This window comes from Coenobita brevimanus, chromosome 61 (genome assembly GCF_032717465.1).
Source record: "Coenobita brevimanus isolate Jiangsu-jjx chromosome 61, ASM3271746v2, whole genome shotgun sequence".
Lineage (NCBI taxonomy): Eukaryota > Metazoa > Arthropoda > Malacostraca > Decapoda > Coenobitidae > Coenobita > Coenobita brevimanus.
The window spans coordinates 41,042,735-41,061,456 of record NC_137014.1 but is presented as its reverse complement, the minus strand read 5'-3'; the positions used below and the strand labels follow the sequence as shown (position 1 = coordinate 41,061,456).

General features: G+C 41.7%; 1 protein-coding gene across 1 annotated transcript in view; it reads right to left on the bottom strand.

The window, feature by feature from the left end:
- The window catches only part of LOC145403541 (paramyosin, long form-like), a 94,345-nt gene that overhangs the window by 29,123 nt on the left and 46,500 nt on the right, over positions 1-18,722 (bottom strand). Inside the window, exons 4-11 of the mRNA XM_080275213.1 lie at positions 17,071-17,237; positions 15,729-15,927; positions 14,049-14,174; positions 12,341-12,537; positions 11,019-11,151; positions 10,466-10,682; positions 9,374-9,501; positions 8,912-9,024 (exon numbers count right to left, since the gene is read on the bottom strand). Coding sequence (XP_080131339.1) covers positions 8,912-9,024; positions 9,374-9,501; positions 10,466-10,682; positions 11,019-11,151; positions 12,341-12,537; positions 14,049-14,174; positions 15,729-15,927; positions 17,071-17,237 — 1,280 coding nt within the window. The remainder of the gene's footprint in view (positions 1-8,911; positions 9,025-9,373; positions 9,502-10,465; positions 10,683-11,018; positions 11,152-12,340; positions 12,538-14,048; positions 14,175-15,728; positions 15,928-17,070; positions 17,238-18,722) is intronic.

The window sequence follows — 18,722 nt, the reverse complement described above, 5'->3', positions numbered from 1 at the left end:
CTCCCTCCCCCTCAAGCCTTTCCTCCCCTCCTCCCTTTCATTGTTTTCCTCCTTCCCTCCTCCTGAGAGAGAGGAACTTGGCAATGCTTTTTACCCCAAATCCTTGTCCTCTTTCACCCTAAGCTTCCTGATTCCTCTCTGGTATAGATAGATGGATAAATTTACTGTATATATGTCTATTTGTCTATATTTGTATCTATATCTATCAGTATATATATATCTTTATTTTTTACTTATTTATTCACTTATTTGTGGCTTGACCTATAGACTGACAGGCAGACAAACGAAAAGATGAATGACAGAGAAAGACAGACTGAAAGACAAACAGGCATGTACACAGGTGTACGGAGGGATAACCCGAGGTAAATATAGACAGGATGGATAGACAGACACAAACAGGAGCTGAGGAGATAGAAGGATATACAGACTAATTGGCAGACAGACAAATATAGACAAACAGAAGACAGACAGACAGACACAGAAAAACAACAGCAGATACAGAGACACAGTTAGATAGATAAAGAGACGGATAGACAGATACTGATAGAGAAAAGATAGAAAAACAGATATAAAACAGACAAATAAAATTGAGATGAATGACAGATTGAAAAATGAGAGACTGTTAAAGTGAAGAAATTTCATACAAGAGAGAGAGAGAGAGAGAGAGAGAGAGAGAGAGAGAGACAGAGAGAGAGAGAGACAGACAGATTAATAATGTTCAGATAGATTTAGAGGTGAACTGATAGACAGATAGATGAAGCGACAGAAATTATGGATAGATGAATGTGATTTGAATAATTAAAGTTTTTAAAATGGATGTTTGGGGATAGACGGACTGGCATACATGACGAGAGAGAGAGAGAGAGAGAGAGAGAGAGAGAGAGAGAGAGAGAGAGAGAATAAATAACATTATATACACATCAATTACCTCTGTCATAACCAGAGAACATAAAACACTAATGACCTAAAAACGCAAATATATATCCTAACACTAATTCTTCAAGACAGTGTGTGTGTGTGTGTGTGTGTGTGTGTGTGTGTGTGTGTGTGTGTGTGTGTGTGTGTGTGTGTGTGTGTGTGTGTGTTTAAGCAACTGTATTTCTCTGTCCTTCGTGTATATGTGTGAACGTGTGTAATCGTTTGTATGTGTTCACATGTGTGTATGCATGTATGGCAGCAACGTCTTTAATTGTGTGCATTTGTGTAAGTGTAAAGGCTATGTGTAGAAGTGGCTTAATTGTTCCCGTGTACGTTAGGGCAGGAGTGTATGTGTGTATGTGTGTGTATAGATAAGTGTGTGTACGTGGGGGCGTGTGTGTGTGGGTGTATGTAGGTGAGTAGATGTACCTTATTGACAACAGGTGAACACAACACAAACACCTCTAGTAGGTCACTTGTCTCGCTCACATTCTCTCACATTCTCTCTCTCTCTCTCTCTTTCTCTCTGTTTTGCCATCCTATTCCCAAACCTTCGTAATTAGAAAGTAAACAGACACTCACATCCTCAAATACCCAAGGAAATTAAGGTCATGGCGAACACTCAGTATTTTTTTTTTTCGTCATTGTATTTCTGAAACACGGGAATGTTGTTGTTATTGCTATTGTTGCCATTGTTGTCGTTACTGTTGTTATTGCTGCTGTTGTTGTTGTTGTGACCCCAGGTTCATCTCAAATGTGAACCCAATGAACTGCAGGCTTAAACTTAATTTTTGGTCTGCCATCCTTCTTTGGGGGATAGGGATAAAGGTGAGGAGCGTTTGTATAATTAAGGCAGCTCCACCACCTGGCTATATCAGTGCCACCACAAGAAGGCGTCCCTCTCCAGTACTAACCAGAATAAACAGAAGAAAGAATCAACCAACAACAGGTCTAATCTTTTCCTCTTCCATCTTCTTTTTTTTTAATACGGAATTTTATATCTTTTGAGACTAAGAACAAACAAACTTTAACTTCAATTATCTGAAAACTCACTATAGGCTTTTTCGCCCTTATGTCTCCGGAGATGTTATTTAAATCTCCTTCTTGTTTTTTTTTTACTGCGGTCTGTAATATGGCATGCAGGCTAAATACGTCCTATAATCAAAGGGGTTCTATAGATTACCACTGAAAATTTGAGAGGCTTGTCTACCTATTAGCTTTCTTGGGTTATTATTTAATTAAGAAAGTAAGGTCTGTGAGGTATATGTATCTATGTTAACTCTCTCTCTCTCTCTCTCTCTCTCTCTCTCTCTCAAATACCTGGCCCATCCCACTCACTCTCTCCCACACCGTCTCAATGTCTCCCCCTCACATTCCAGGCTTCTGTTTTACATTTGCCCTCTCTCACTCACTGTCTTTCATCCCGCCTCTCTCTCTCACTCACTGTCTCTCACCCCATCTTTCTCTCTCTCTCTCTCTCTCTCACACACACACACACACACACACACACACACACACACACACACACACACACACACACACACACACACACACACACACACACACACACAAAGCTTATACCAGACGATTCCGTTCACTAAAAAGGACCTCCTAGACGGTAGTAAGTTGAAAATGATAAGTCTGAGAAAGGGAAGAGGCAGCAGGAGGTGGGGTAGATAAAAATGTATATAAAGAGAGGAAATATGTGAAAAAGGAGAGAAATGGAATAAGAAAAAAATGAGGAAGGAAAGAGGAAAAGGAAGTGAAAGAGATGGTAATAACTAAGGAGAGTTGGATGGGGAGGCGTGAGTAAGGAGAGAGAAAAGCAAAGGATGAGGGAGATGGAGAAAAGAGAGAGGGAGGATGGAGGGAATAAAGTGGGGAGGGAAGTAAGGAGAGGAGAAGGAGGAGGAGGAGGAGAGGGGACGGGGTATGGAGAATGAGTGAAGGGGGAGGAAAGTAAGAAGTGAAGCATGGGGAGGAATGAGGAAAGCAAGGAGGGAGGGAAGGAGGAAAGGAGGATAACAAGAATACCAGAATATAAACTGGTCTGATCTGGTGACAGTGGCGGTCTGCCAGTATAGCCAACACCCCCACAAAGGAGAAGGGAGGTGTGGATATTGTGTAAGTGTAGAATTGGGTGTATGTTTGTGGAATATATTTTTTTAACACTTACACAACGATGCCATATTTTCCATTTTACTCTTGGTAGCTTCAGACGATTTTATTCAGCCTAGGGAGAGATAACGGGCTGTGAAATTGCTAAGGGAGACTGACTGTTACTAACCCCGTCACTAAAAATAGTTTCTCCTAAGTTAAGAAAATCGTCTAGAGGTTGGAAGAAAAAAAGCTAGAAAAATGCGTAATCGGATGTAAGGTCTTACTGCATCCCATACTGGACACAAATTAGGGAGCCCGTTTCGAGGTTTAGCAGTCCACCTACGACACACCAACAAAGACCTGATATTCTGCAGTCCTCATACGTCCCTAATACCCACACACATCCCTAACAACCACACGGCACTAATACCCTCCAATTCCACTGTGATATGCTAGAGGTATCACATGCAGATCTGGTGCTGTGATATTAGTGGGGGTGTTTTTTTTATGACGTGTTAGTAGAGCCATAAGGTAATATCGAATTAAGAGCCACGAATTATTCCTTATCCACAAACTCCCCCCCTCCCTCCCTCCGTCTCTCTCTCTCTCTCTCTCTCTCTCTCTCTCTCTCTCTCTCTCTCTCTCCCTCCCTCCCTCTCTCTCTCTCTAACAACTGGGATCGAACCCACTACAGCACAGTCCGCAACTCTTTCCACTCGTCCACCGCCTCTCCCAAGATAGCCTTTAATTATCAAGTGTTCTTTTACCGGGATTTTGCTTTTAAGAACTGCCTCTGTGTGTAGCCTGTATGTAGCCTTCCTGAGTAATCTGTGTCATCTGTGTAGTATGAGTGTAGTCTGTATTTTGCCTCCCTGTGTAGTCTGTGTAGAATATATGGAGTCTTTGAAATATGTGTAGTCTGGGTGTGGCCTGTGTGTTGCTCTCTATGCAGTCTGTGTATTGTATCTTTATTTTGTGTAATCTGTCCAGCTTGTGTATATCCTCCCAGTGTAGAATGTGTAGCCTGTGTTGAATCAGTTAAGCGTTGTTGTCCCCGTGTGTAGTCTGTGTAGTCTCTTATGTAGCCTGTGGTCTATGTAGCCTCGTATGCTGTATGTGTGTCGTCTCATGTAGTCCAAGTGTAGGCTGGTAAATACTGCTTAATACACCCTATCTATATCACAGGCCGTCTGGCTGGTGTATTTATAGAGAAGGGGAGATACCGTCGACCCCTGCTACACCTTACATACACATCATCATCATCAACATCGTCATTATTATCATAGTCCTCCTCCTCCTCCTCCTTCTCATCCTCATCCTCATCATCATCATCATTAACATCATCATCATCATCTCGAAACGACCTAGTGCTCAGGCTGTGGGAGTTGGCCAGTTTCGTCAGATAAAAACAAACTGCCTGTACTTGGGGTGCCTCTACAAATCTAAAAAACATTTGTCTGTCAGTGGCACGAATATAATACAGAAGACGTCATCGTTCTGAAGGGGTTATGAAAAAGGTTAATGATAAACTAAGAACACAAAGGACGCTTGGGAAACGTTTCTTTTCTTTCTTTTTTTCTTTTTTTTGCTTCTCTTTTGTAGGATAATAATTGCCCACCAACTACGCCATTACCGCCAATCCCACAAACACCTATTAACAGAGGCGATTAAGTTGGTACCCCGGGTGTCTCTTAGTTACTCTACGTACTGAAGGACACACACCACCAAACTCAAGACTTAATCAGTTTGAGAACGCCCTTTTTGTTTTGTTTTGTCCTATCTAATGACAGTCTATGTTTCTGCTGCTTAGAAGACCCTCTCGTAGTGAAAGGTTTAATTAATGCTGTATCTAACCATCGTAGTTCAAAAAGGCTCCCCTAAGCTGAATAAAATCGTCTGGAGAAGGCATGAAATAGAAGAAATGTACGTTCTAGGGATGAAGTCAGTCCCCACAAACAGCGATTAAGAAAGGCGATAATGTTGGTACTCCCAGTGTTTTTTAGGTACAAGACGCCTTAAGAGACACACAACGCCAAACACTTAACACTCGGAGCACCAGACGTCACTTTTTAGGTGAAGGAAATGGCTTGCTGGGATCCAAAATAAAATAGTTGTCTTTTTTTTTTTAATCATATCTTCAGCTGGGAGAAAGGGTCAGGATGATGATGGCGGTGATGATGATGATGATGATGATGATGAGGAGGAGGAGGAGGACGAGGAGGAGGACGAGGAGGAGGATTACGATAATGATGACGATGGTGGTGATGGTGATGATTATAATGATGATACTGATGATGATGAAGATTTCCAACATACCCCTTCAGTCCAAGCACGTATTTAGTATTTACTGAGTAATAACTGACGACTTTATTCGATCAGGTCAAACCCTCGGGCAGAAGGGGTTAGAAACAGTCTCCATTAAGTTCCTTGGTAAGATGACTTTCCGTATAATTTATTCAGCCTAGAAAAAGAAAATGGTATCGTTGCTTTCTTTTCACCTGACAAAAATCTACAACCCCTTTTTAACCTCAACTGATGGCCAGGTGTAATCAGGTCGAGGGGTAAATTTAACTAGTAATAAAAGAAGACTATCGAGTTTCACGTAACCACGATTCTATGTTCAAGTTATGGCAGTGATCCAGTTCCGTCCAGTGAAAACAAAGTGACTCTAGTGATGGGGCTGGGAACCACAGTGAACCCATTATACTCAGTGCTATTTATCTTGGCAGGGGACGCAAGGTATAAGCTCGTAAATAAAGTCAGCCTCGTAATGGCAAACCACAAATACCTGGGGCGGCAGCGGAATGAATGAGGACCCGTATTTACAAAGTTTCCTACGCTGACGTTGTGCTTAACCCCTTCAGTCCCATGACATAATTATCACTTCATTCATTGCTACTAAGCGGTTTTTACTCAGCTTACTGTAAATCTGTAGTCTTGATGTGATTAGTGAAGGTTGCAGCAAACTTCTCCATTGCCAAAAGTCTCTCCTAAACAGACTTAAACGAATGACAAGAATAAAACAAAGAATACATCATCGAGCTGAAGGGGTTAAAATTGCCTGCATATACGTTTGTCTTCACTCATACATCTATCACATTTTTTACTATCAGATCAGAGTTAACGTTCAATCCGATGACATATTTTTGTTTCCATTTTTATCTTTGCTCTCTTCAGACGAATTTATTCAACTGAAATGGAGAACTGCCGTTTTGTAAGGGGTATATGAAGGCAACATCTAATTCCTCCAGTTTTAAAAGTCTCTCCAAAGTTTTAAAAAAGCGTCAGAGAGTAGCAAGAATGAAGAAAGACGTCACTGGAGTGAAAGGGTTAATATTGCTCTTATGTATGTTTGTCTTTACCCATAAAGCCACCAAACACTTCATGATATAGAAATGGAAAGAGAGGCTGTAAGATAGTGAGACGGAGAGTAAGATTTTGAGAGAGAGGGTGGAATTGAGACAGGAAGTGCGATTTTGAAACAGAGGCAGGAGGGCAATGAGACAGAGACAGAAAGACAGAGAGAAAGGCTGCAGATTAAAGATATTCGCTAGATTTCCACCATCATACTACTGTACAACGAGACGGAAAAAAAAAAGTGATTGAAATATCCCTTCACCCTTCAGTGTTTGGTGTTAAGAACCAATAGACATAATACCCTCTCTTATCTCCTACTTCGAAGTTCATTTAACCCTCTCATGGTGGGAACAACTTTAGGATCCTTCTCAAGCTAACGTCAGACGATTTGGCCCACTGAAGAGAGTCTGTTTAGTGTGAAGCCCTTTACCACAATGACGTTCTATATACTGTAGATTTCATTATTGGTGTCACAAGACGATTTTATTCAGCAGATGGAAGGTTTCTCGTATCAAAAGTGCTTAACGTCTTCAAACAGGTGACGTATTTTTTTGTGGTTCGTTTTTGCTATCTCCAGACGATTTTATTAAACTTAAGGCAAACCTCCAGTAGTGAACGGGTAAATGAAAGGAATATCTAACATTTCTCCCCACCTTAAAAAAAAAAAATGAGTTGAATAAAATCGTCCAGAACTGTGAAATCAGATTGCAAAATACGTTACTGGATTGAATGGGTTAAACTGTTCATCCCCAGGACGTCCTTTACATCTTACTCTTGCTGTTGCCAGGCGATTTTATTCTGCTTATACGAAACCTCTCGATATAGAGTGATTATATGCAGCCCTCACTTGCCCCCTCACTACTAATGGTCCTTCCTTAGCTGAATAAAATCGTCTTGATGTAGCAAGAATAATAATAAAAAAAAAAAGGTATCATCGCTATGGAGTTTGACTTTCATGGAGTTTGTGTCTCATCCCTTCATTCTCAGACGTCTCTCTTAACATAAAAAAAAAAAAAATCGTCTAGTATTAAGAATAAAATCTGCATGGCGTCATCGTACTGAACAGGCTAACCCTTTCGATGCGCTAGGTTTCTCTCGGCTGCATGAAATCGTCTGGCGTTAGCAGCACAGTGAGTATACTAAGCCGTTAATTCTCTGGCATAGCGCTAATAAGATAGTTTTGATTCTCTCTCTCCCTCTCTCTCTCTCTCTCTCTCTCTCTCTCTCTCTCAAAATGTCGCAAGTGCAAAATCTCCAACCTCCTTTGAAGTATAAAAAAAAGAAAAAAAGCCAATCCCACTTTTGACCCCTCCAATGCGTAGGGGCGCGAGGATAGGCCACCCCAGTCAGGTATAATTTAAGGTAGATAATTAGTCTGATTCCCTTAATAATAGTAGTATAACGTCCAATTACAATTTCCGGATCGAACCTAGGGCGTTCTAATCAAACGTACGAAAGGAGAGGAATATGAATTAGCAATGGTGTACTCGTCGCACATCCTCGAGTTCTGTCCTTACTCAGTAACGATCAGTTCCTCACCAAATGTGGCATGAAGCACACACACACACACACACACACACACACACACACACACACACACACACACACACACACTCACAGCAAACAAGGACGAAAGAAGTGTAGCATGAAGGCCCCATCCGTCTGTTTTATTACTCTCTAAGCATATCAGACGCTACTCATCAACGATCATGTAATCTCCAAAAAAAAAAAAAAAAAAAAAAAGCAAATCTACATGCACGAAAAAACTAGGACATGAAGGATCAATGAGTCTTTGGGGAGTATTCTCACGGGGTTGGGAAGCTTACTAACACCTCTTCTTTACCGATTTATTTCTGATTCTGCTCCATTACTATCTCGTGTGTTATTTTTGCAATCTATGTCGACATTAAAAAGATATGATAAGCAATAAAGAGGATATTAATGTGTAATTTGGGAAATAAATCCCTAAGGAAGAGATGCTATGGAGCCTCCTAAGTCGACAAGGATACGGGTCCATGTATTTAACCTCCAAGCATATCGTCCCTACTCATGAAGGATGCATCATGTACTCAGCGGATTTCCTCGAGGTCCGCTTCCGCAGCCTCTTCTTCATATTTGCCAATCAACCTCCACTCACAACAATCCCTACTCAGTAACGATCGTGTCCTGTTACCCTTCCAATTTTTCAGTTTTCATTTACTATCTGCTTCTGATCCTCCAAGCAAATCAGTCCCTATTCAGTAACGATCAAGTTCTCACATATAAGAAAAACACACCGTACCTACAAAATGAATTATTTATTAACCCCTTCAACCCTAGGACTTCCTTTTCACTTAAATCAGGCACCCACCAGACGATTTTATTCAGCCTGAGAAAAATCCCATGTCGCCACGAGGATTTATCAAGGCGGTGCTCAACCCCTCTCAAAAGCACCCCCTGAGCTGAAGAAGATCGTCTGGTGGTAGCGTGAATAAGGAGGTAACGTCCCGGGATTCAAGGGGCTAACCTCCCTGCTCATGAAGGATCGTGTACTCACCGGAGGGCCTCGAGTTCCTCTTCCTTGATGTGCAGCCTCTTCTCCATCTCCTGGCGATAGCTCTGGTACTCGTTGCTGATGGTGATGAAACGGTGCTCGGCCTCCTTGCGGGCCTGGAGGGGGACGGGGAGAGAGGGATAGATAACTGGGAGATAGATGGATAGATAGATACACTGATAGACTGAGAGGTGAGTGAAAGAGTGGTAGGTAGGACATAGAGAGAGAGAGAGAGAGAGAGAGAGAGAGAGAGAGAGAGAGAAACTGAAAAAAAGGAGAAAGAAGATAGAAAAACTCACCATCATCATTATAATAACATTTTTCCCTCCTAAGAATGGAGTGACGTCAAAAAACAAAATGAATGTCATAAAATAAAGCGAGAAAATATCAACAAAAAAACCCACATGAGGCTCATAAGATGTAATGAAGAAATATCAGCCAAAAACCCAAAGCCAAGCCACTCACGGAGTCAGACTCGTGCAGGGCGTTGGCCAGCTCGTTCCTCTCAGCCTCCAGCCTCCTGACCTCCAGCTCCAGTTCATGCTTCAGACGGGTGAGGTCACCAACTGCGGCCTTCAGCTCCCCGTTCTCAACTGAAGGAGGACAGCGCAGGTGAGGTTAGTATACTATCTTCACTTTAACTTGGCCTAAATTGTCTTCCTCTTATCACTTTAACTTTACCTACAATTTGTTATACTCTCTTCACTTTAACTTGTCCTAAAACTGCCATATTCCCTTCGCTTTAATACTACCTAAAATTTGCCATACTCTCTTCACTTTAACTTGGCTTAAAATTGCCATATTCTCTTTAGGTTAACTCTACCTAGAATTTACCAAACCCTCACACACACACACACACACACACACACACACACACACGTCACTGGATTGAAAGAGTTAATCGTTTTATCGGTTAATTTCTATTCTTTACAAAAACTATCTATCATACCTATGTACATTTTCTTAGGTGTCTACCTTTTGTTTTGCAGGTTCTACTATCTATTTTGCAGATTTCTACTGCTCAAGTTAATATCAGCCTTTTCTCCTTAACACTGAGCATCTACTCCAGGTTCACTCCCTAGTGTACTTATTGAGGGAGTTTAGTCATTAATTTCTACTTCATACAAAAATTCCTGTCAGCTCCTCTTACCACTACTTTCACCTTTTCACATATATTTTCATACCTTGTTCTTATCATTAAATTCCGCTTTCAAAAAAAAAAAAAAATTAATTCATCCATTCCGCTGATCTTGCAGTGTAAGTCCAGTCTCTCTTGTTATTTCTTGCTTGTTTAAGTATTCATTTCTACTTTCAATATAAATTACCATCTCTCAGGCCTAGTCAAAGGTTCAGATATTCAAGGAGTACATCCATTCATCTCTGCTTCCTACACAAATATCCCTCATTCCTTGCCAATGACCACCTTGCAGTTGAGTCCCATCCTCTCGTGCAGTTCCTTAAGATGCTACAGCTCCTGAGACACCTTCCCTACTTCCCCTGCTTGATTTTATTTGCATATTTCGACAGGCTACGTCAACTTCTACCTATGCTACTTACGACTGATCTTCTTGTAGTCGAGTCCCAGCCTCTCGTGCAGTTCCTTCAGGTGCTCCAGCTCCTGAGACACCTTGTTGTACTCGGCGGTGCGCACCTTGAGATCCTTGCTGGTCTGCTCGTACAACACATTCAGTTCCTCGTACTTCACAAGCAGGGTCTTGTACTCGCGGTCCACGGTCTCCAGCCGGGCCTTCACTTCGCGGTAGTTCTGGTTGGCCTGCGGGGGAGAATTGGGTGGTTAGGGTCGTTAGGGCTTGTTAGATATCGCAAATGAGTTGTTAATTTTTTTTCTTCGTCTAGTGTTGGGGTTGTTTAATACTAGAATTTTTCATGAATCTGATAACAAAGAAGACTTCACGGTTGTTTTGGTTGGTACACACACACACACACACACACACACACACACACACACACACACACACACACACACACACACAGACACACAGACACACACACACACACACACACACACACACACACACACACACACACACACACACACACACCTTTTCCCCCATCTCTCTCTCTCTCTCTCTCTCTCTCTCTCTCTCACCTTCTCCAAGTCAAGGATCAGAATCTCAATCTCCTGTGTCAACTTGCTCTTCTGCTTCTCAAGGGCTGAGATCTTCTGGGACAGGCTGCTGCAGTGTTCCTCCAGCTCCACCACCTTCAGCGTGAACTTCTTCCTGAGATGCAAGGAATGTAGGGATGGATTAACACTCTCAGGCTCCAATTTCTCTCTCTCGGTTTTATAAAGTGAGCATGAGTTTTGGGAACCGCTTCTGCATTGTTCTATAATCTTCACCACCTTTAGTGTAAATATCTTTCTGGGACACTTGGAGTATTGGGATGTAAACTATCTAGATGTATTAACACTCTCAGGCTCCTATGTCTCACTCTTACCTGAGAGAATACTCGAGTTCTCCAGATCACCAAAAAGTGAACAAAGGGAGGTGGTAAATTTAACTCGATGGGAAGAAAATACGGCCTAAGAATGTATGATGATTAAGAAGTTTTAAGATTATACAAAACAGGATGAGAATTAACGGGATGTGGAAAATAGGGGTGTACAGTCGACAAAAATTCATGTATATTCCACAATTTCCACTTTTCCATTGCTCTCTGGTGGCTAACTTTCCAAAACTGAGGGAAGCTTGGTATGTTTCCCTGACCATGGATGAGTGTCGGATGCAATGAGCTGTTAAGGCCTGTAGGAGCAGGGTAAATTCAGCTTGCAGTTCACAGGGTTCACGTTCATATGAGTCTAGGGTCACAATAAATACCAAAAACAACAACTCCTTCACGACTATGACTTATATATTGGCTTAGTTTTTTCTTGTTATCCCCAGTTGATCTGACTTAGTTTAGAAAATAATTCTAGCAGGGAAAGTGTAACTAAAGCTATATCTAACCCCGCCATTTCGTGAAACATCCCCTAAGATCACCCCTACAAGTGCTAAATCTATCTTCCTGTTTGCATTTCCTTCTGCCTATGATCTCCAGTTTCGTACTCGAAGCGTGTCCAGACATCTTGAAATGAATGGATTTTGACTTTGACCCTCTTTTATTCATTTTTTCTAGGAATAAAAATTATGGGGATTTCTAGCTTTTATGTCCTTCCTTGTAAAAAAAAAAATGACGAAAATCGTCTAGAGATGGAGAATAAAGTAAAAAAAAAAAAAAAAAAAGGTCATAGGATTGAGGGAACTTAAGGTCCCGTGCAGTGAAAGGGCATAGATGTAAGTCTTCTTGATCATAATGGTTCGTTCATAATTCTTAGTTCAATGTTCTTCAGTTCCCCCTCTTTCAAAATAACTCTTGTACAGTCGAAAGACATAAAATCTTATCAACCCTCTTCCCCTACCACCCACTCACTTCAGTTCGTCGACCTCTTCCTGGCGCAGACGGCATTCCTGTTCGAACTTGGCCTTGTACTGGAGGCAGAGCTGGGCCTCGTTGGAGTACTTCCTCTCCACATCCAGACGCAGCTCACACTCCTCGTCGTAGGAGCGCCTCAGGTTGACCAGCTCGTTGTTCATGGCGTTCAAATCGGCCTCCAGTTTGCGACGACGCTGTGAAGGAGAAGGAAAGAGGGGTAGAGTCAGGGCATCAGTTTTTCTCTCCAGTACTGTCAGGGCATCGGCCTTTGCCAATATTGTCGGAAATGTATTTAAAATTAACTAAAGTTGCTGTCAGAGAAGAGGGTTTACAGTCAGGACAATAACCGTCTTCCCCGTATCATCGAAGAAGTATTAATTTCACATAAAGATGCTGTCAAGAAAAGCTATACTAACTCGCTGATCAGTATATTTGGATGAGTACATGAGACTTACTAAACACAACCAAGCATGTTGTCAAAGAAGTGAGCGTGTACAGTCAGGGCATCTAGTCTGTCATCAGTACTGTTTGAAGTTTTGAGACTAACTAAACATAATTTAACACGCTGCTAAGAAAAAGGTGTTTATAGTCAGGGTATCAGTCAACCTCACAGTATCTGTCGGAAGAGTACTTGACATTATCTAAGCATACCTAAAGAAGCTGTTAACTGATACAGGGTTTACAATCAGGGGAACAGCTATCATCTCAACACCTAAAGAGGGTCTGCTAAATGAATCGACAAAAATCAGATCTTTATATAATCTGATATCGTACCAGAACCTAGTGAGTTATTTTATGCTCATCAGTATTATTCTTGATTCATTAATTAGGAACCCATGTTACTTCCCTCTCATTTTCTTTTTTTTTTTAAATCTCCTCGTACATCTCTAGTCATTCTGCTTCTAATACTTCTCTCTTTTACTTCATCTTATTTTTTCTGTTTTTCCTACCTCTTCCTCGTCCTGTTTTCTTCACTCCTATCCTTACTATTCTCTATCTATATATTTCATCTTTTCCTTTCATACTGAGGTCTCCCTTTCTGGTCTTTCTGTCCCTGCTCCTCTCATTACTCTTCCTCCCCCCTACTCCCTCTCTTCATTCTCTCTCTTTTTCCTTCTTCTTTTCCGCCTCCATTTTCTTTCCCCAACATTCCCTCTTCTCCCACTTCATCTCGTGTTCGTCTTACTCTCCCAACTCCTCATCTTTCCTTTACACTAAACTTCTATCTTCTTACTTTTCCTGTTCATCCTATTCCTCTTCTCCATTCTATTCATTCTCCTCTTCTCCTCCTCCTCCTCCTCCTCTTCTTCATTTCCTCCCTTCTTACCTCACTCCTTCTCTTCCTGTTATTACCACTGTTCCTCTTAATCTTCCTCCTTTTCCTCCTTCTTTCTTCTTTCTGTTCCTTCTCCTGTTATTTTTCCATTCTTCCTCCTCATCCCTCTCGTCCTCCTCTTATTTTCTCTCAACTCCTCCTCCTCCTCCTCCTCCTCTTCCTACCACTACTCTTGCTTCTACTCATATTGCGTGCCTCTCTTTCCTCCTCTTCTTCTTCCTCCTCCTTCTCCACCTCATTACCACAACTGCCACCACCATCCTCTTCCTGCCACTGCTCATCCTACATTTACTCATATTTTCTATCCACTCCTTCCCCTCTTCCTCCTCCTCCTCCTCCTCCTTCTCCTCCTCCTCCTCAGACACTCACGGCTTCCTCAATGTCGAACTTCCTCTTGTACTCATCAAGGGCGTTAGCGCTCGCCTTCAGGTTGTAGTTCACTTCCTCAAGACGGATCTTAAGGTCTTCCACGCTCTTGCTCAGCTCAACGTTCTCCTGCGGGGGTGAGAGTGAAAGAGAGAGAGTGAGAGAGTGAACGTGAGAATAAGTGTAAATGAAGGTGTGAGGGAAAGAGAGGAGTGGGTGGTGGAAAGTGAGAGAGTGACTGTGTGTGTGTGTGTGTGTGTGTGTGTGTGTGTGAGAGAGAGAGAGAGAGAGAGAGAGAGAGAGAGAGAGAGAGAGAGAGAGGATATAATGACGAAGAGAGTGTGAGAAAAGAGAACAGGAAGATAACAATGTGAGAGCAATGTAATTTCTGAGCACTGTATATTCAAACCAATATTTGTGTACATAAGTAATGCTGTCTTTCACTACCATTATGATAAATTTACTTAAAAGAAAATTAACCCTCATTACACAGCCTGACAGATGAAAGAACATGTAACTATTCATCTCCACAACTTATAATTCAATTCACCTAATATCTCACCTAATATCTCACCTAGTATCTCAGTTCACCTATTATTTCACCTAATATCACACCTAATACTTCACCTAATATATCACCTATATCTCAGTTCACCTAATATCTCACCTAATATTTCACGTAATATCTCACCTAATATTTCACCTAATATCTCACCTTGTATCTCAGTCCACCTAATATCTCACCTAGTATCTCACTTCACCAAATATCTCACCTAATATATCATTTAGTATCTCAATTCACTTAATATCTCACCTGATATTTCACCTAATATCTCACGTAATATCTCACCTAGTATCTCAGTTCACCTGATATCTCACCTACAAGTAAAAAACACATTTTTCACTATAAGTACAAAATGTTTTCTAAAATATCAACCACATAGTTAGCACTGCATGTAAATCTGGAGGAAACTAGCAAATTGGCTTTAAAGACAGCAAAGTGATATTAATAAGAAACTATCCTTTTATTTACCGTAGACTTAATTGAAAAAAAAAAAAAAAGGCGTGAAAAAGGCAGCCTATAATGAGGATTTACCTTACGGGGTGAGCTAAAAGTCTGGACACACATTAAAAGAATATCATGTTTTCTGTTGGCGCCAGTTTATTGTGAACGATAATGGCACTAGCAGATTAGGGACTCACTGACATCCTGCGTCCAAACAGACTGGGAGAGATGTCAGTGTGCACCGAACAGGATGGACGTCACAATAAGGCTGCTCAGTGATGTGCCTTTTACCCCCTGTCTCCAGACTTTTGACTCACCCTGGCATTGTCTAGTTAAGCCTGTCTTATACAACATTTTTTTCCACACTGTTGTTTTTGAGTGCTTGGTAATATACAGGGTAGTTCAAAAAGTCAGCACTCATCTGGGTTCTAGAAGGGGTGGGTACGCAACACTGGGTCGTTTTAGACATAAATAACCCCTTCAGCCCGATGACTTATTTAGCTTTAGTCTTGCAACCATTATGCAGTTGTATTAATGTTAGGGAAGACTTCTTGTAGTGAAAGGGTTTATAAAGGTTACACATGATTCCTCCTCCCGTTCTTTTTCTCTCCTAAACTGAAGAAAATCGTCTGAAAGTAGCAAGAATAAGCCGAAAAGGATGCCACCCCCCAACCTACCACACTCAGACGCTGCTTGGATGAGGTGATGTCAATAATGGTCCTGTTCAGTTCCTCGATCTTGATGGTCAGCTCCTGGATGGTGATGTTGAGGGACTTGATGGTCTTGTGGTTGTTGGCAGCCTCCAACGTCGACTTCTCCAGCTGTTCCGTCAGTTCGTACACCTCCTGAACAGACTTGGCCTTCTCCTTCTCTATCCTGGAGGAGAAAAATAAAAGGTAGAGTGGTTGTTTTTTACGGGCCTCGCAAGACGCCAAATACATGAAAGAAACGTGAAATCATCTTAGTTTTATTGTTGTAAAAAAAAAAAAATATTCTTAACTGCATTCAAACCAATAATCATGGAAGACCTATTTTTTCATAGATTACATTTTCCTGTTCTAAGTCCACTTCCCACTAAACTTCCAGCCCGTCCCACACATTCCAGTTACTTACCACGCCCATTTCTTTAACCTCGTTTGATGGAATACTGGGCACATGGTCGAAGAACGAACATGTTGCAGTGGTAAAGGAATTCCCAAAACGTAAGTAACGGCTAAGTGGATGCATGGCTCCCTTCATTTAGCAGTCTGTCGATACTTCCCTGCTTAATGTTTTTTGTTTCTTTTACTCTTTTCGAAATTCTACCCACCCACATGAAATGATAAGAGAAGTAAATAGCTGGACCTCTGCAAGGCAGTTTTTAAACTGGATGTTCCTCCATGGAAACTGGAATTAAAGTCCGTGGAGTCTTTTGGAAGGTTTATGGAATTTGGAAATAGATCTATGAACTCATTTGCGAGTTCCTCTGTGGGAACTGGAAATAAACCTGCGATTTTTTTTAATAATTCACCAAGGAGAATTTACCAAATAAGTCTGTTACTGATATATTATGCTACAGATATTCTATAAGGCAACTGTGTCTTCTTTTCCCACCGTCGGGTTTCTGTTTTTACCTCGCCTCTCTCCACAGTTACCCTAATCTCATATAAATATTTCCTTTCGCCTGTCCTATCTTCATGTCCTTCACTCGACTCACTCGTCGGTAGACCTGGTAAGGATGTCGATCTGGTTCGAGAAGCTGACCAAAGCCTTATTTTCCTAGCTGTACTTTAACTTCTCTCAGTTATCTTTATTTCTCCCTAGCATCTTTCTACCTCCATTCTAACACTTCCACCACAGCTTCACTCGACTCACTTATTCCTGAGCTTGATGAGGATGTCAAGCTGGTTCTTGAAGTCGGTTACGGTTCTTTTCCTACCTTAAGCTATCCTTGTCTCATTATACTGTAGTTTCACCCTCCCCCCAGGTCAACCTCACATCCATATCCCCCACCATCGTATCATCCTCTACTCGACTCACTTGTTCCTAGACTTGGTGAGGATGTCGATCTGGTCCTGGAAGTCGACCACGGCCTCCTGGTGCTTCTTCTTGAGCATGTGGTGTGTCTGCTCGCTCTCCAGGTGCACGTCCTCCAGCAGCTTCCTCAGCTTGGCCAGCTCAGCATCGCGCTTCTTGTTGATCTCAATCTGGGGGAGAGAGGGCGAGTCAGCGGCAGTGGAGCTAAGTAATCACAAAGACAGATAACACGCCCCAGTCAGATCAGTATGTTTCGTCTTTAACACCCACTTTCTCACATCAACATCTCTTTCTCTCTCTCTCTCTTTCTCTCTCTCTCTCTCTCTCTCTCTCTCTCTCTCTCACACACACACACACACACACACACACACACACGCTTTCCCTCCCACTCTGAACTCAACCTGCCATCATCAGCTAGCATCCTTTGACATGGCCATAGCCTTTACACTTCCCCTGACGACTTAACGTGGCGTCACACTGGGCAGAGAACAGACACATCAACCCTTTTTTACGAGCTGAATAACCAACAGTCAGCAGGATTCAGTCAGCTAGGGCGTTTGTTGCCGCGATGAGTGTTGACATGAGCTTAATATTCAATATGAAAAAAAAATACCGCAATAAAGCACGAGGTAAGTATAATTACAAGCGGCTGGCAAAAACGGCTAACGTGTTTTCTGGTGTCTGTCTAGTGTCACGCTGCCTTTTTGGTTTCTAACTAGAGGTAATGACAAATTTTACTCGGCGCAGAAACCACCAGATGTCATGTCTAACCCTCGGCAGAATACTTACCTTTTTTTTTTTTTTTTTTCTTGGCTAATGCAAGACGACTTTACTTGTTACTGGGAATGCTCTCGAGGTCAGAGAGTTAATGAACATCGGTGGGCATTAACTGGTGTTTAAAAATATCCCATTAGTCTGAATTTTGCTCACACACATAGCCTGAGTGGTTGGCCAGATGGTGTGACATACTCAAGCACCGCGTGACTCTGCCCCATTAGTCACACACACTGCTCAAGCTCGAAGGCAGTGATGACGCGACGGCCGGAGGTATGAACATATTTTCCCGTCATGCACATGTGAGGTGACGAAATATCGAAATTCGCACGATTAGGAAGGGAGGGAGGGAGAGAGAGAGAGAGAGAGAGAGAGAAGGTAACAAAGGAGCAGTGTTGATCTGTCTGCAACGCCAAGGTGAGAAGCGTGTCGAAGTTAGCCAAGGAGAAATAAACAACCAGCGCCCACACTAACACATGGCTCTCTCTCTCTCTCTCTCTCTCTCTCTCTCTCTCTCGACTTATTAGTCTTAAAATGCTTCTAATACATATCTGGCATGTATTTAAGCAACTATGAATTAATGTAAATGGCAGAGAATCGACCGAAGAAACAAGTCATCTCATTACCAAGACGGGGATTTTATTTTTATATTGTTTTGGACATTTAATTATGCCAGGAGAAATTCAAGGATTAATGGTTTAGGGTTATTTCTTTTTAAGTGGCTCTGGACATCAAATCATCTCTAGAATTTGATATAGTTTGAAAATTCAATACAATTTTAACAATCATATTTTAAAAGGTGTTACTAGCATATCAAAACTCAACAATAATCAACATTTTTATAGAAAGTTATATCATCATACTGAAGTTGTGTTTACTGT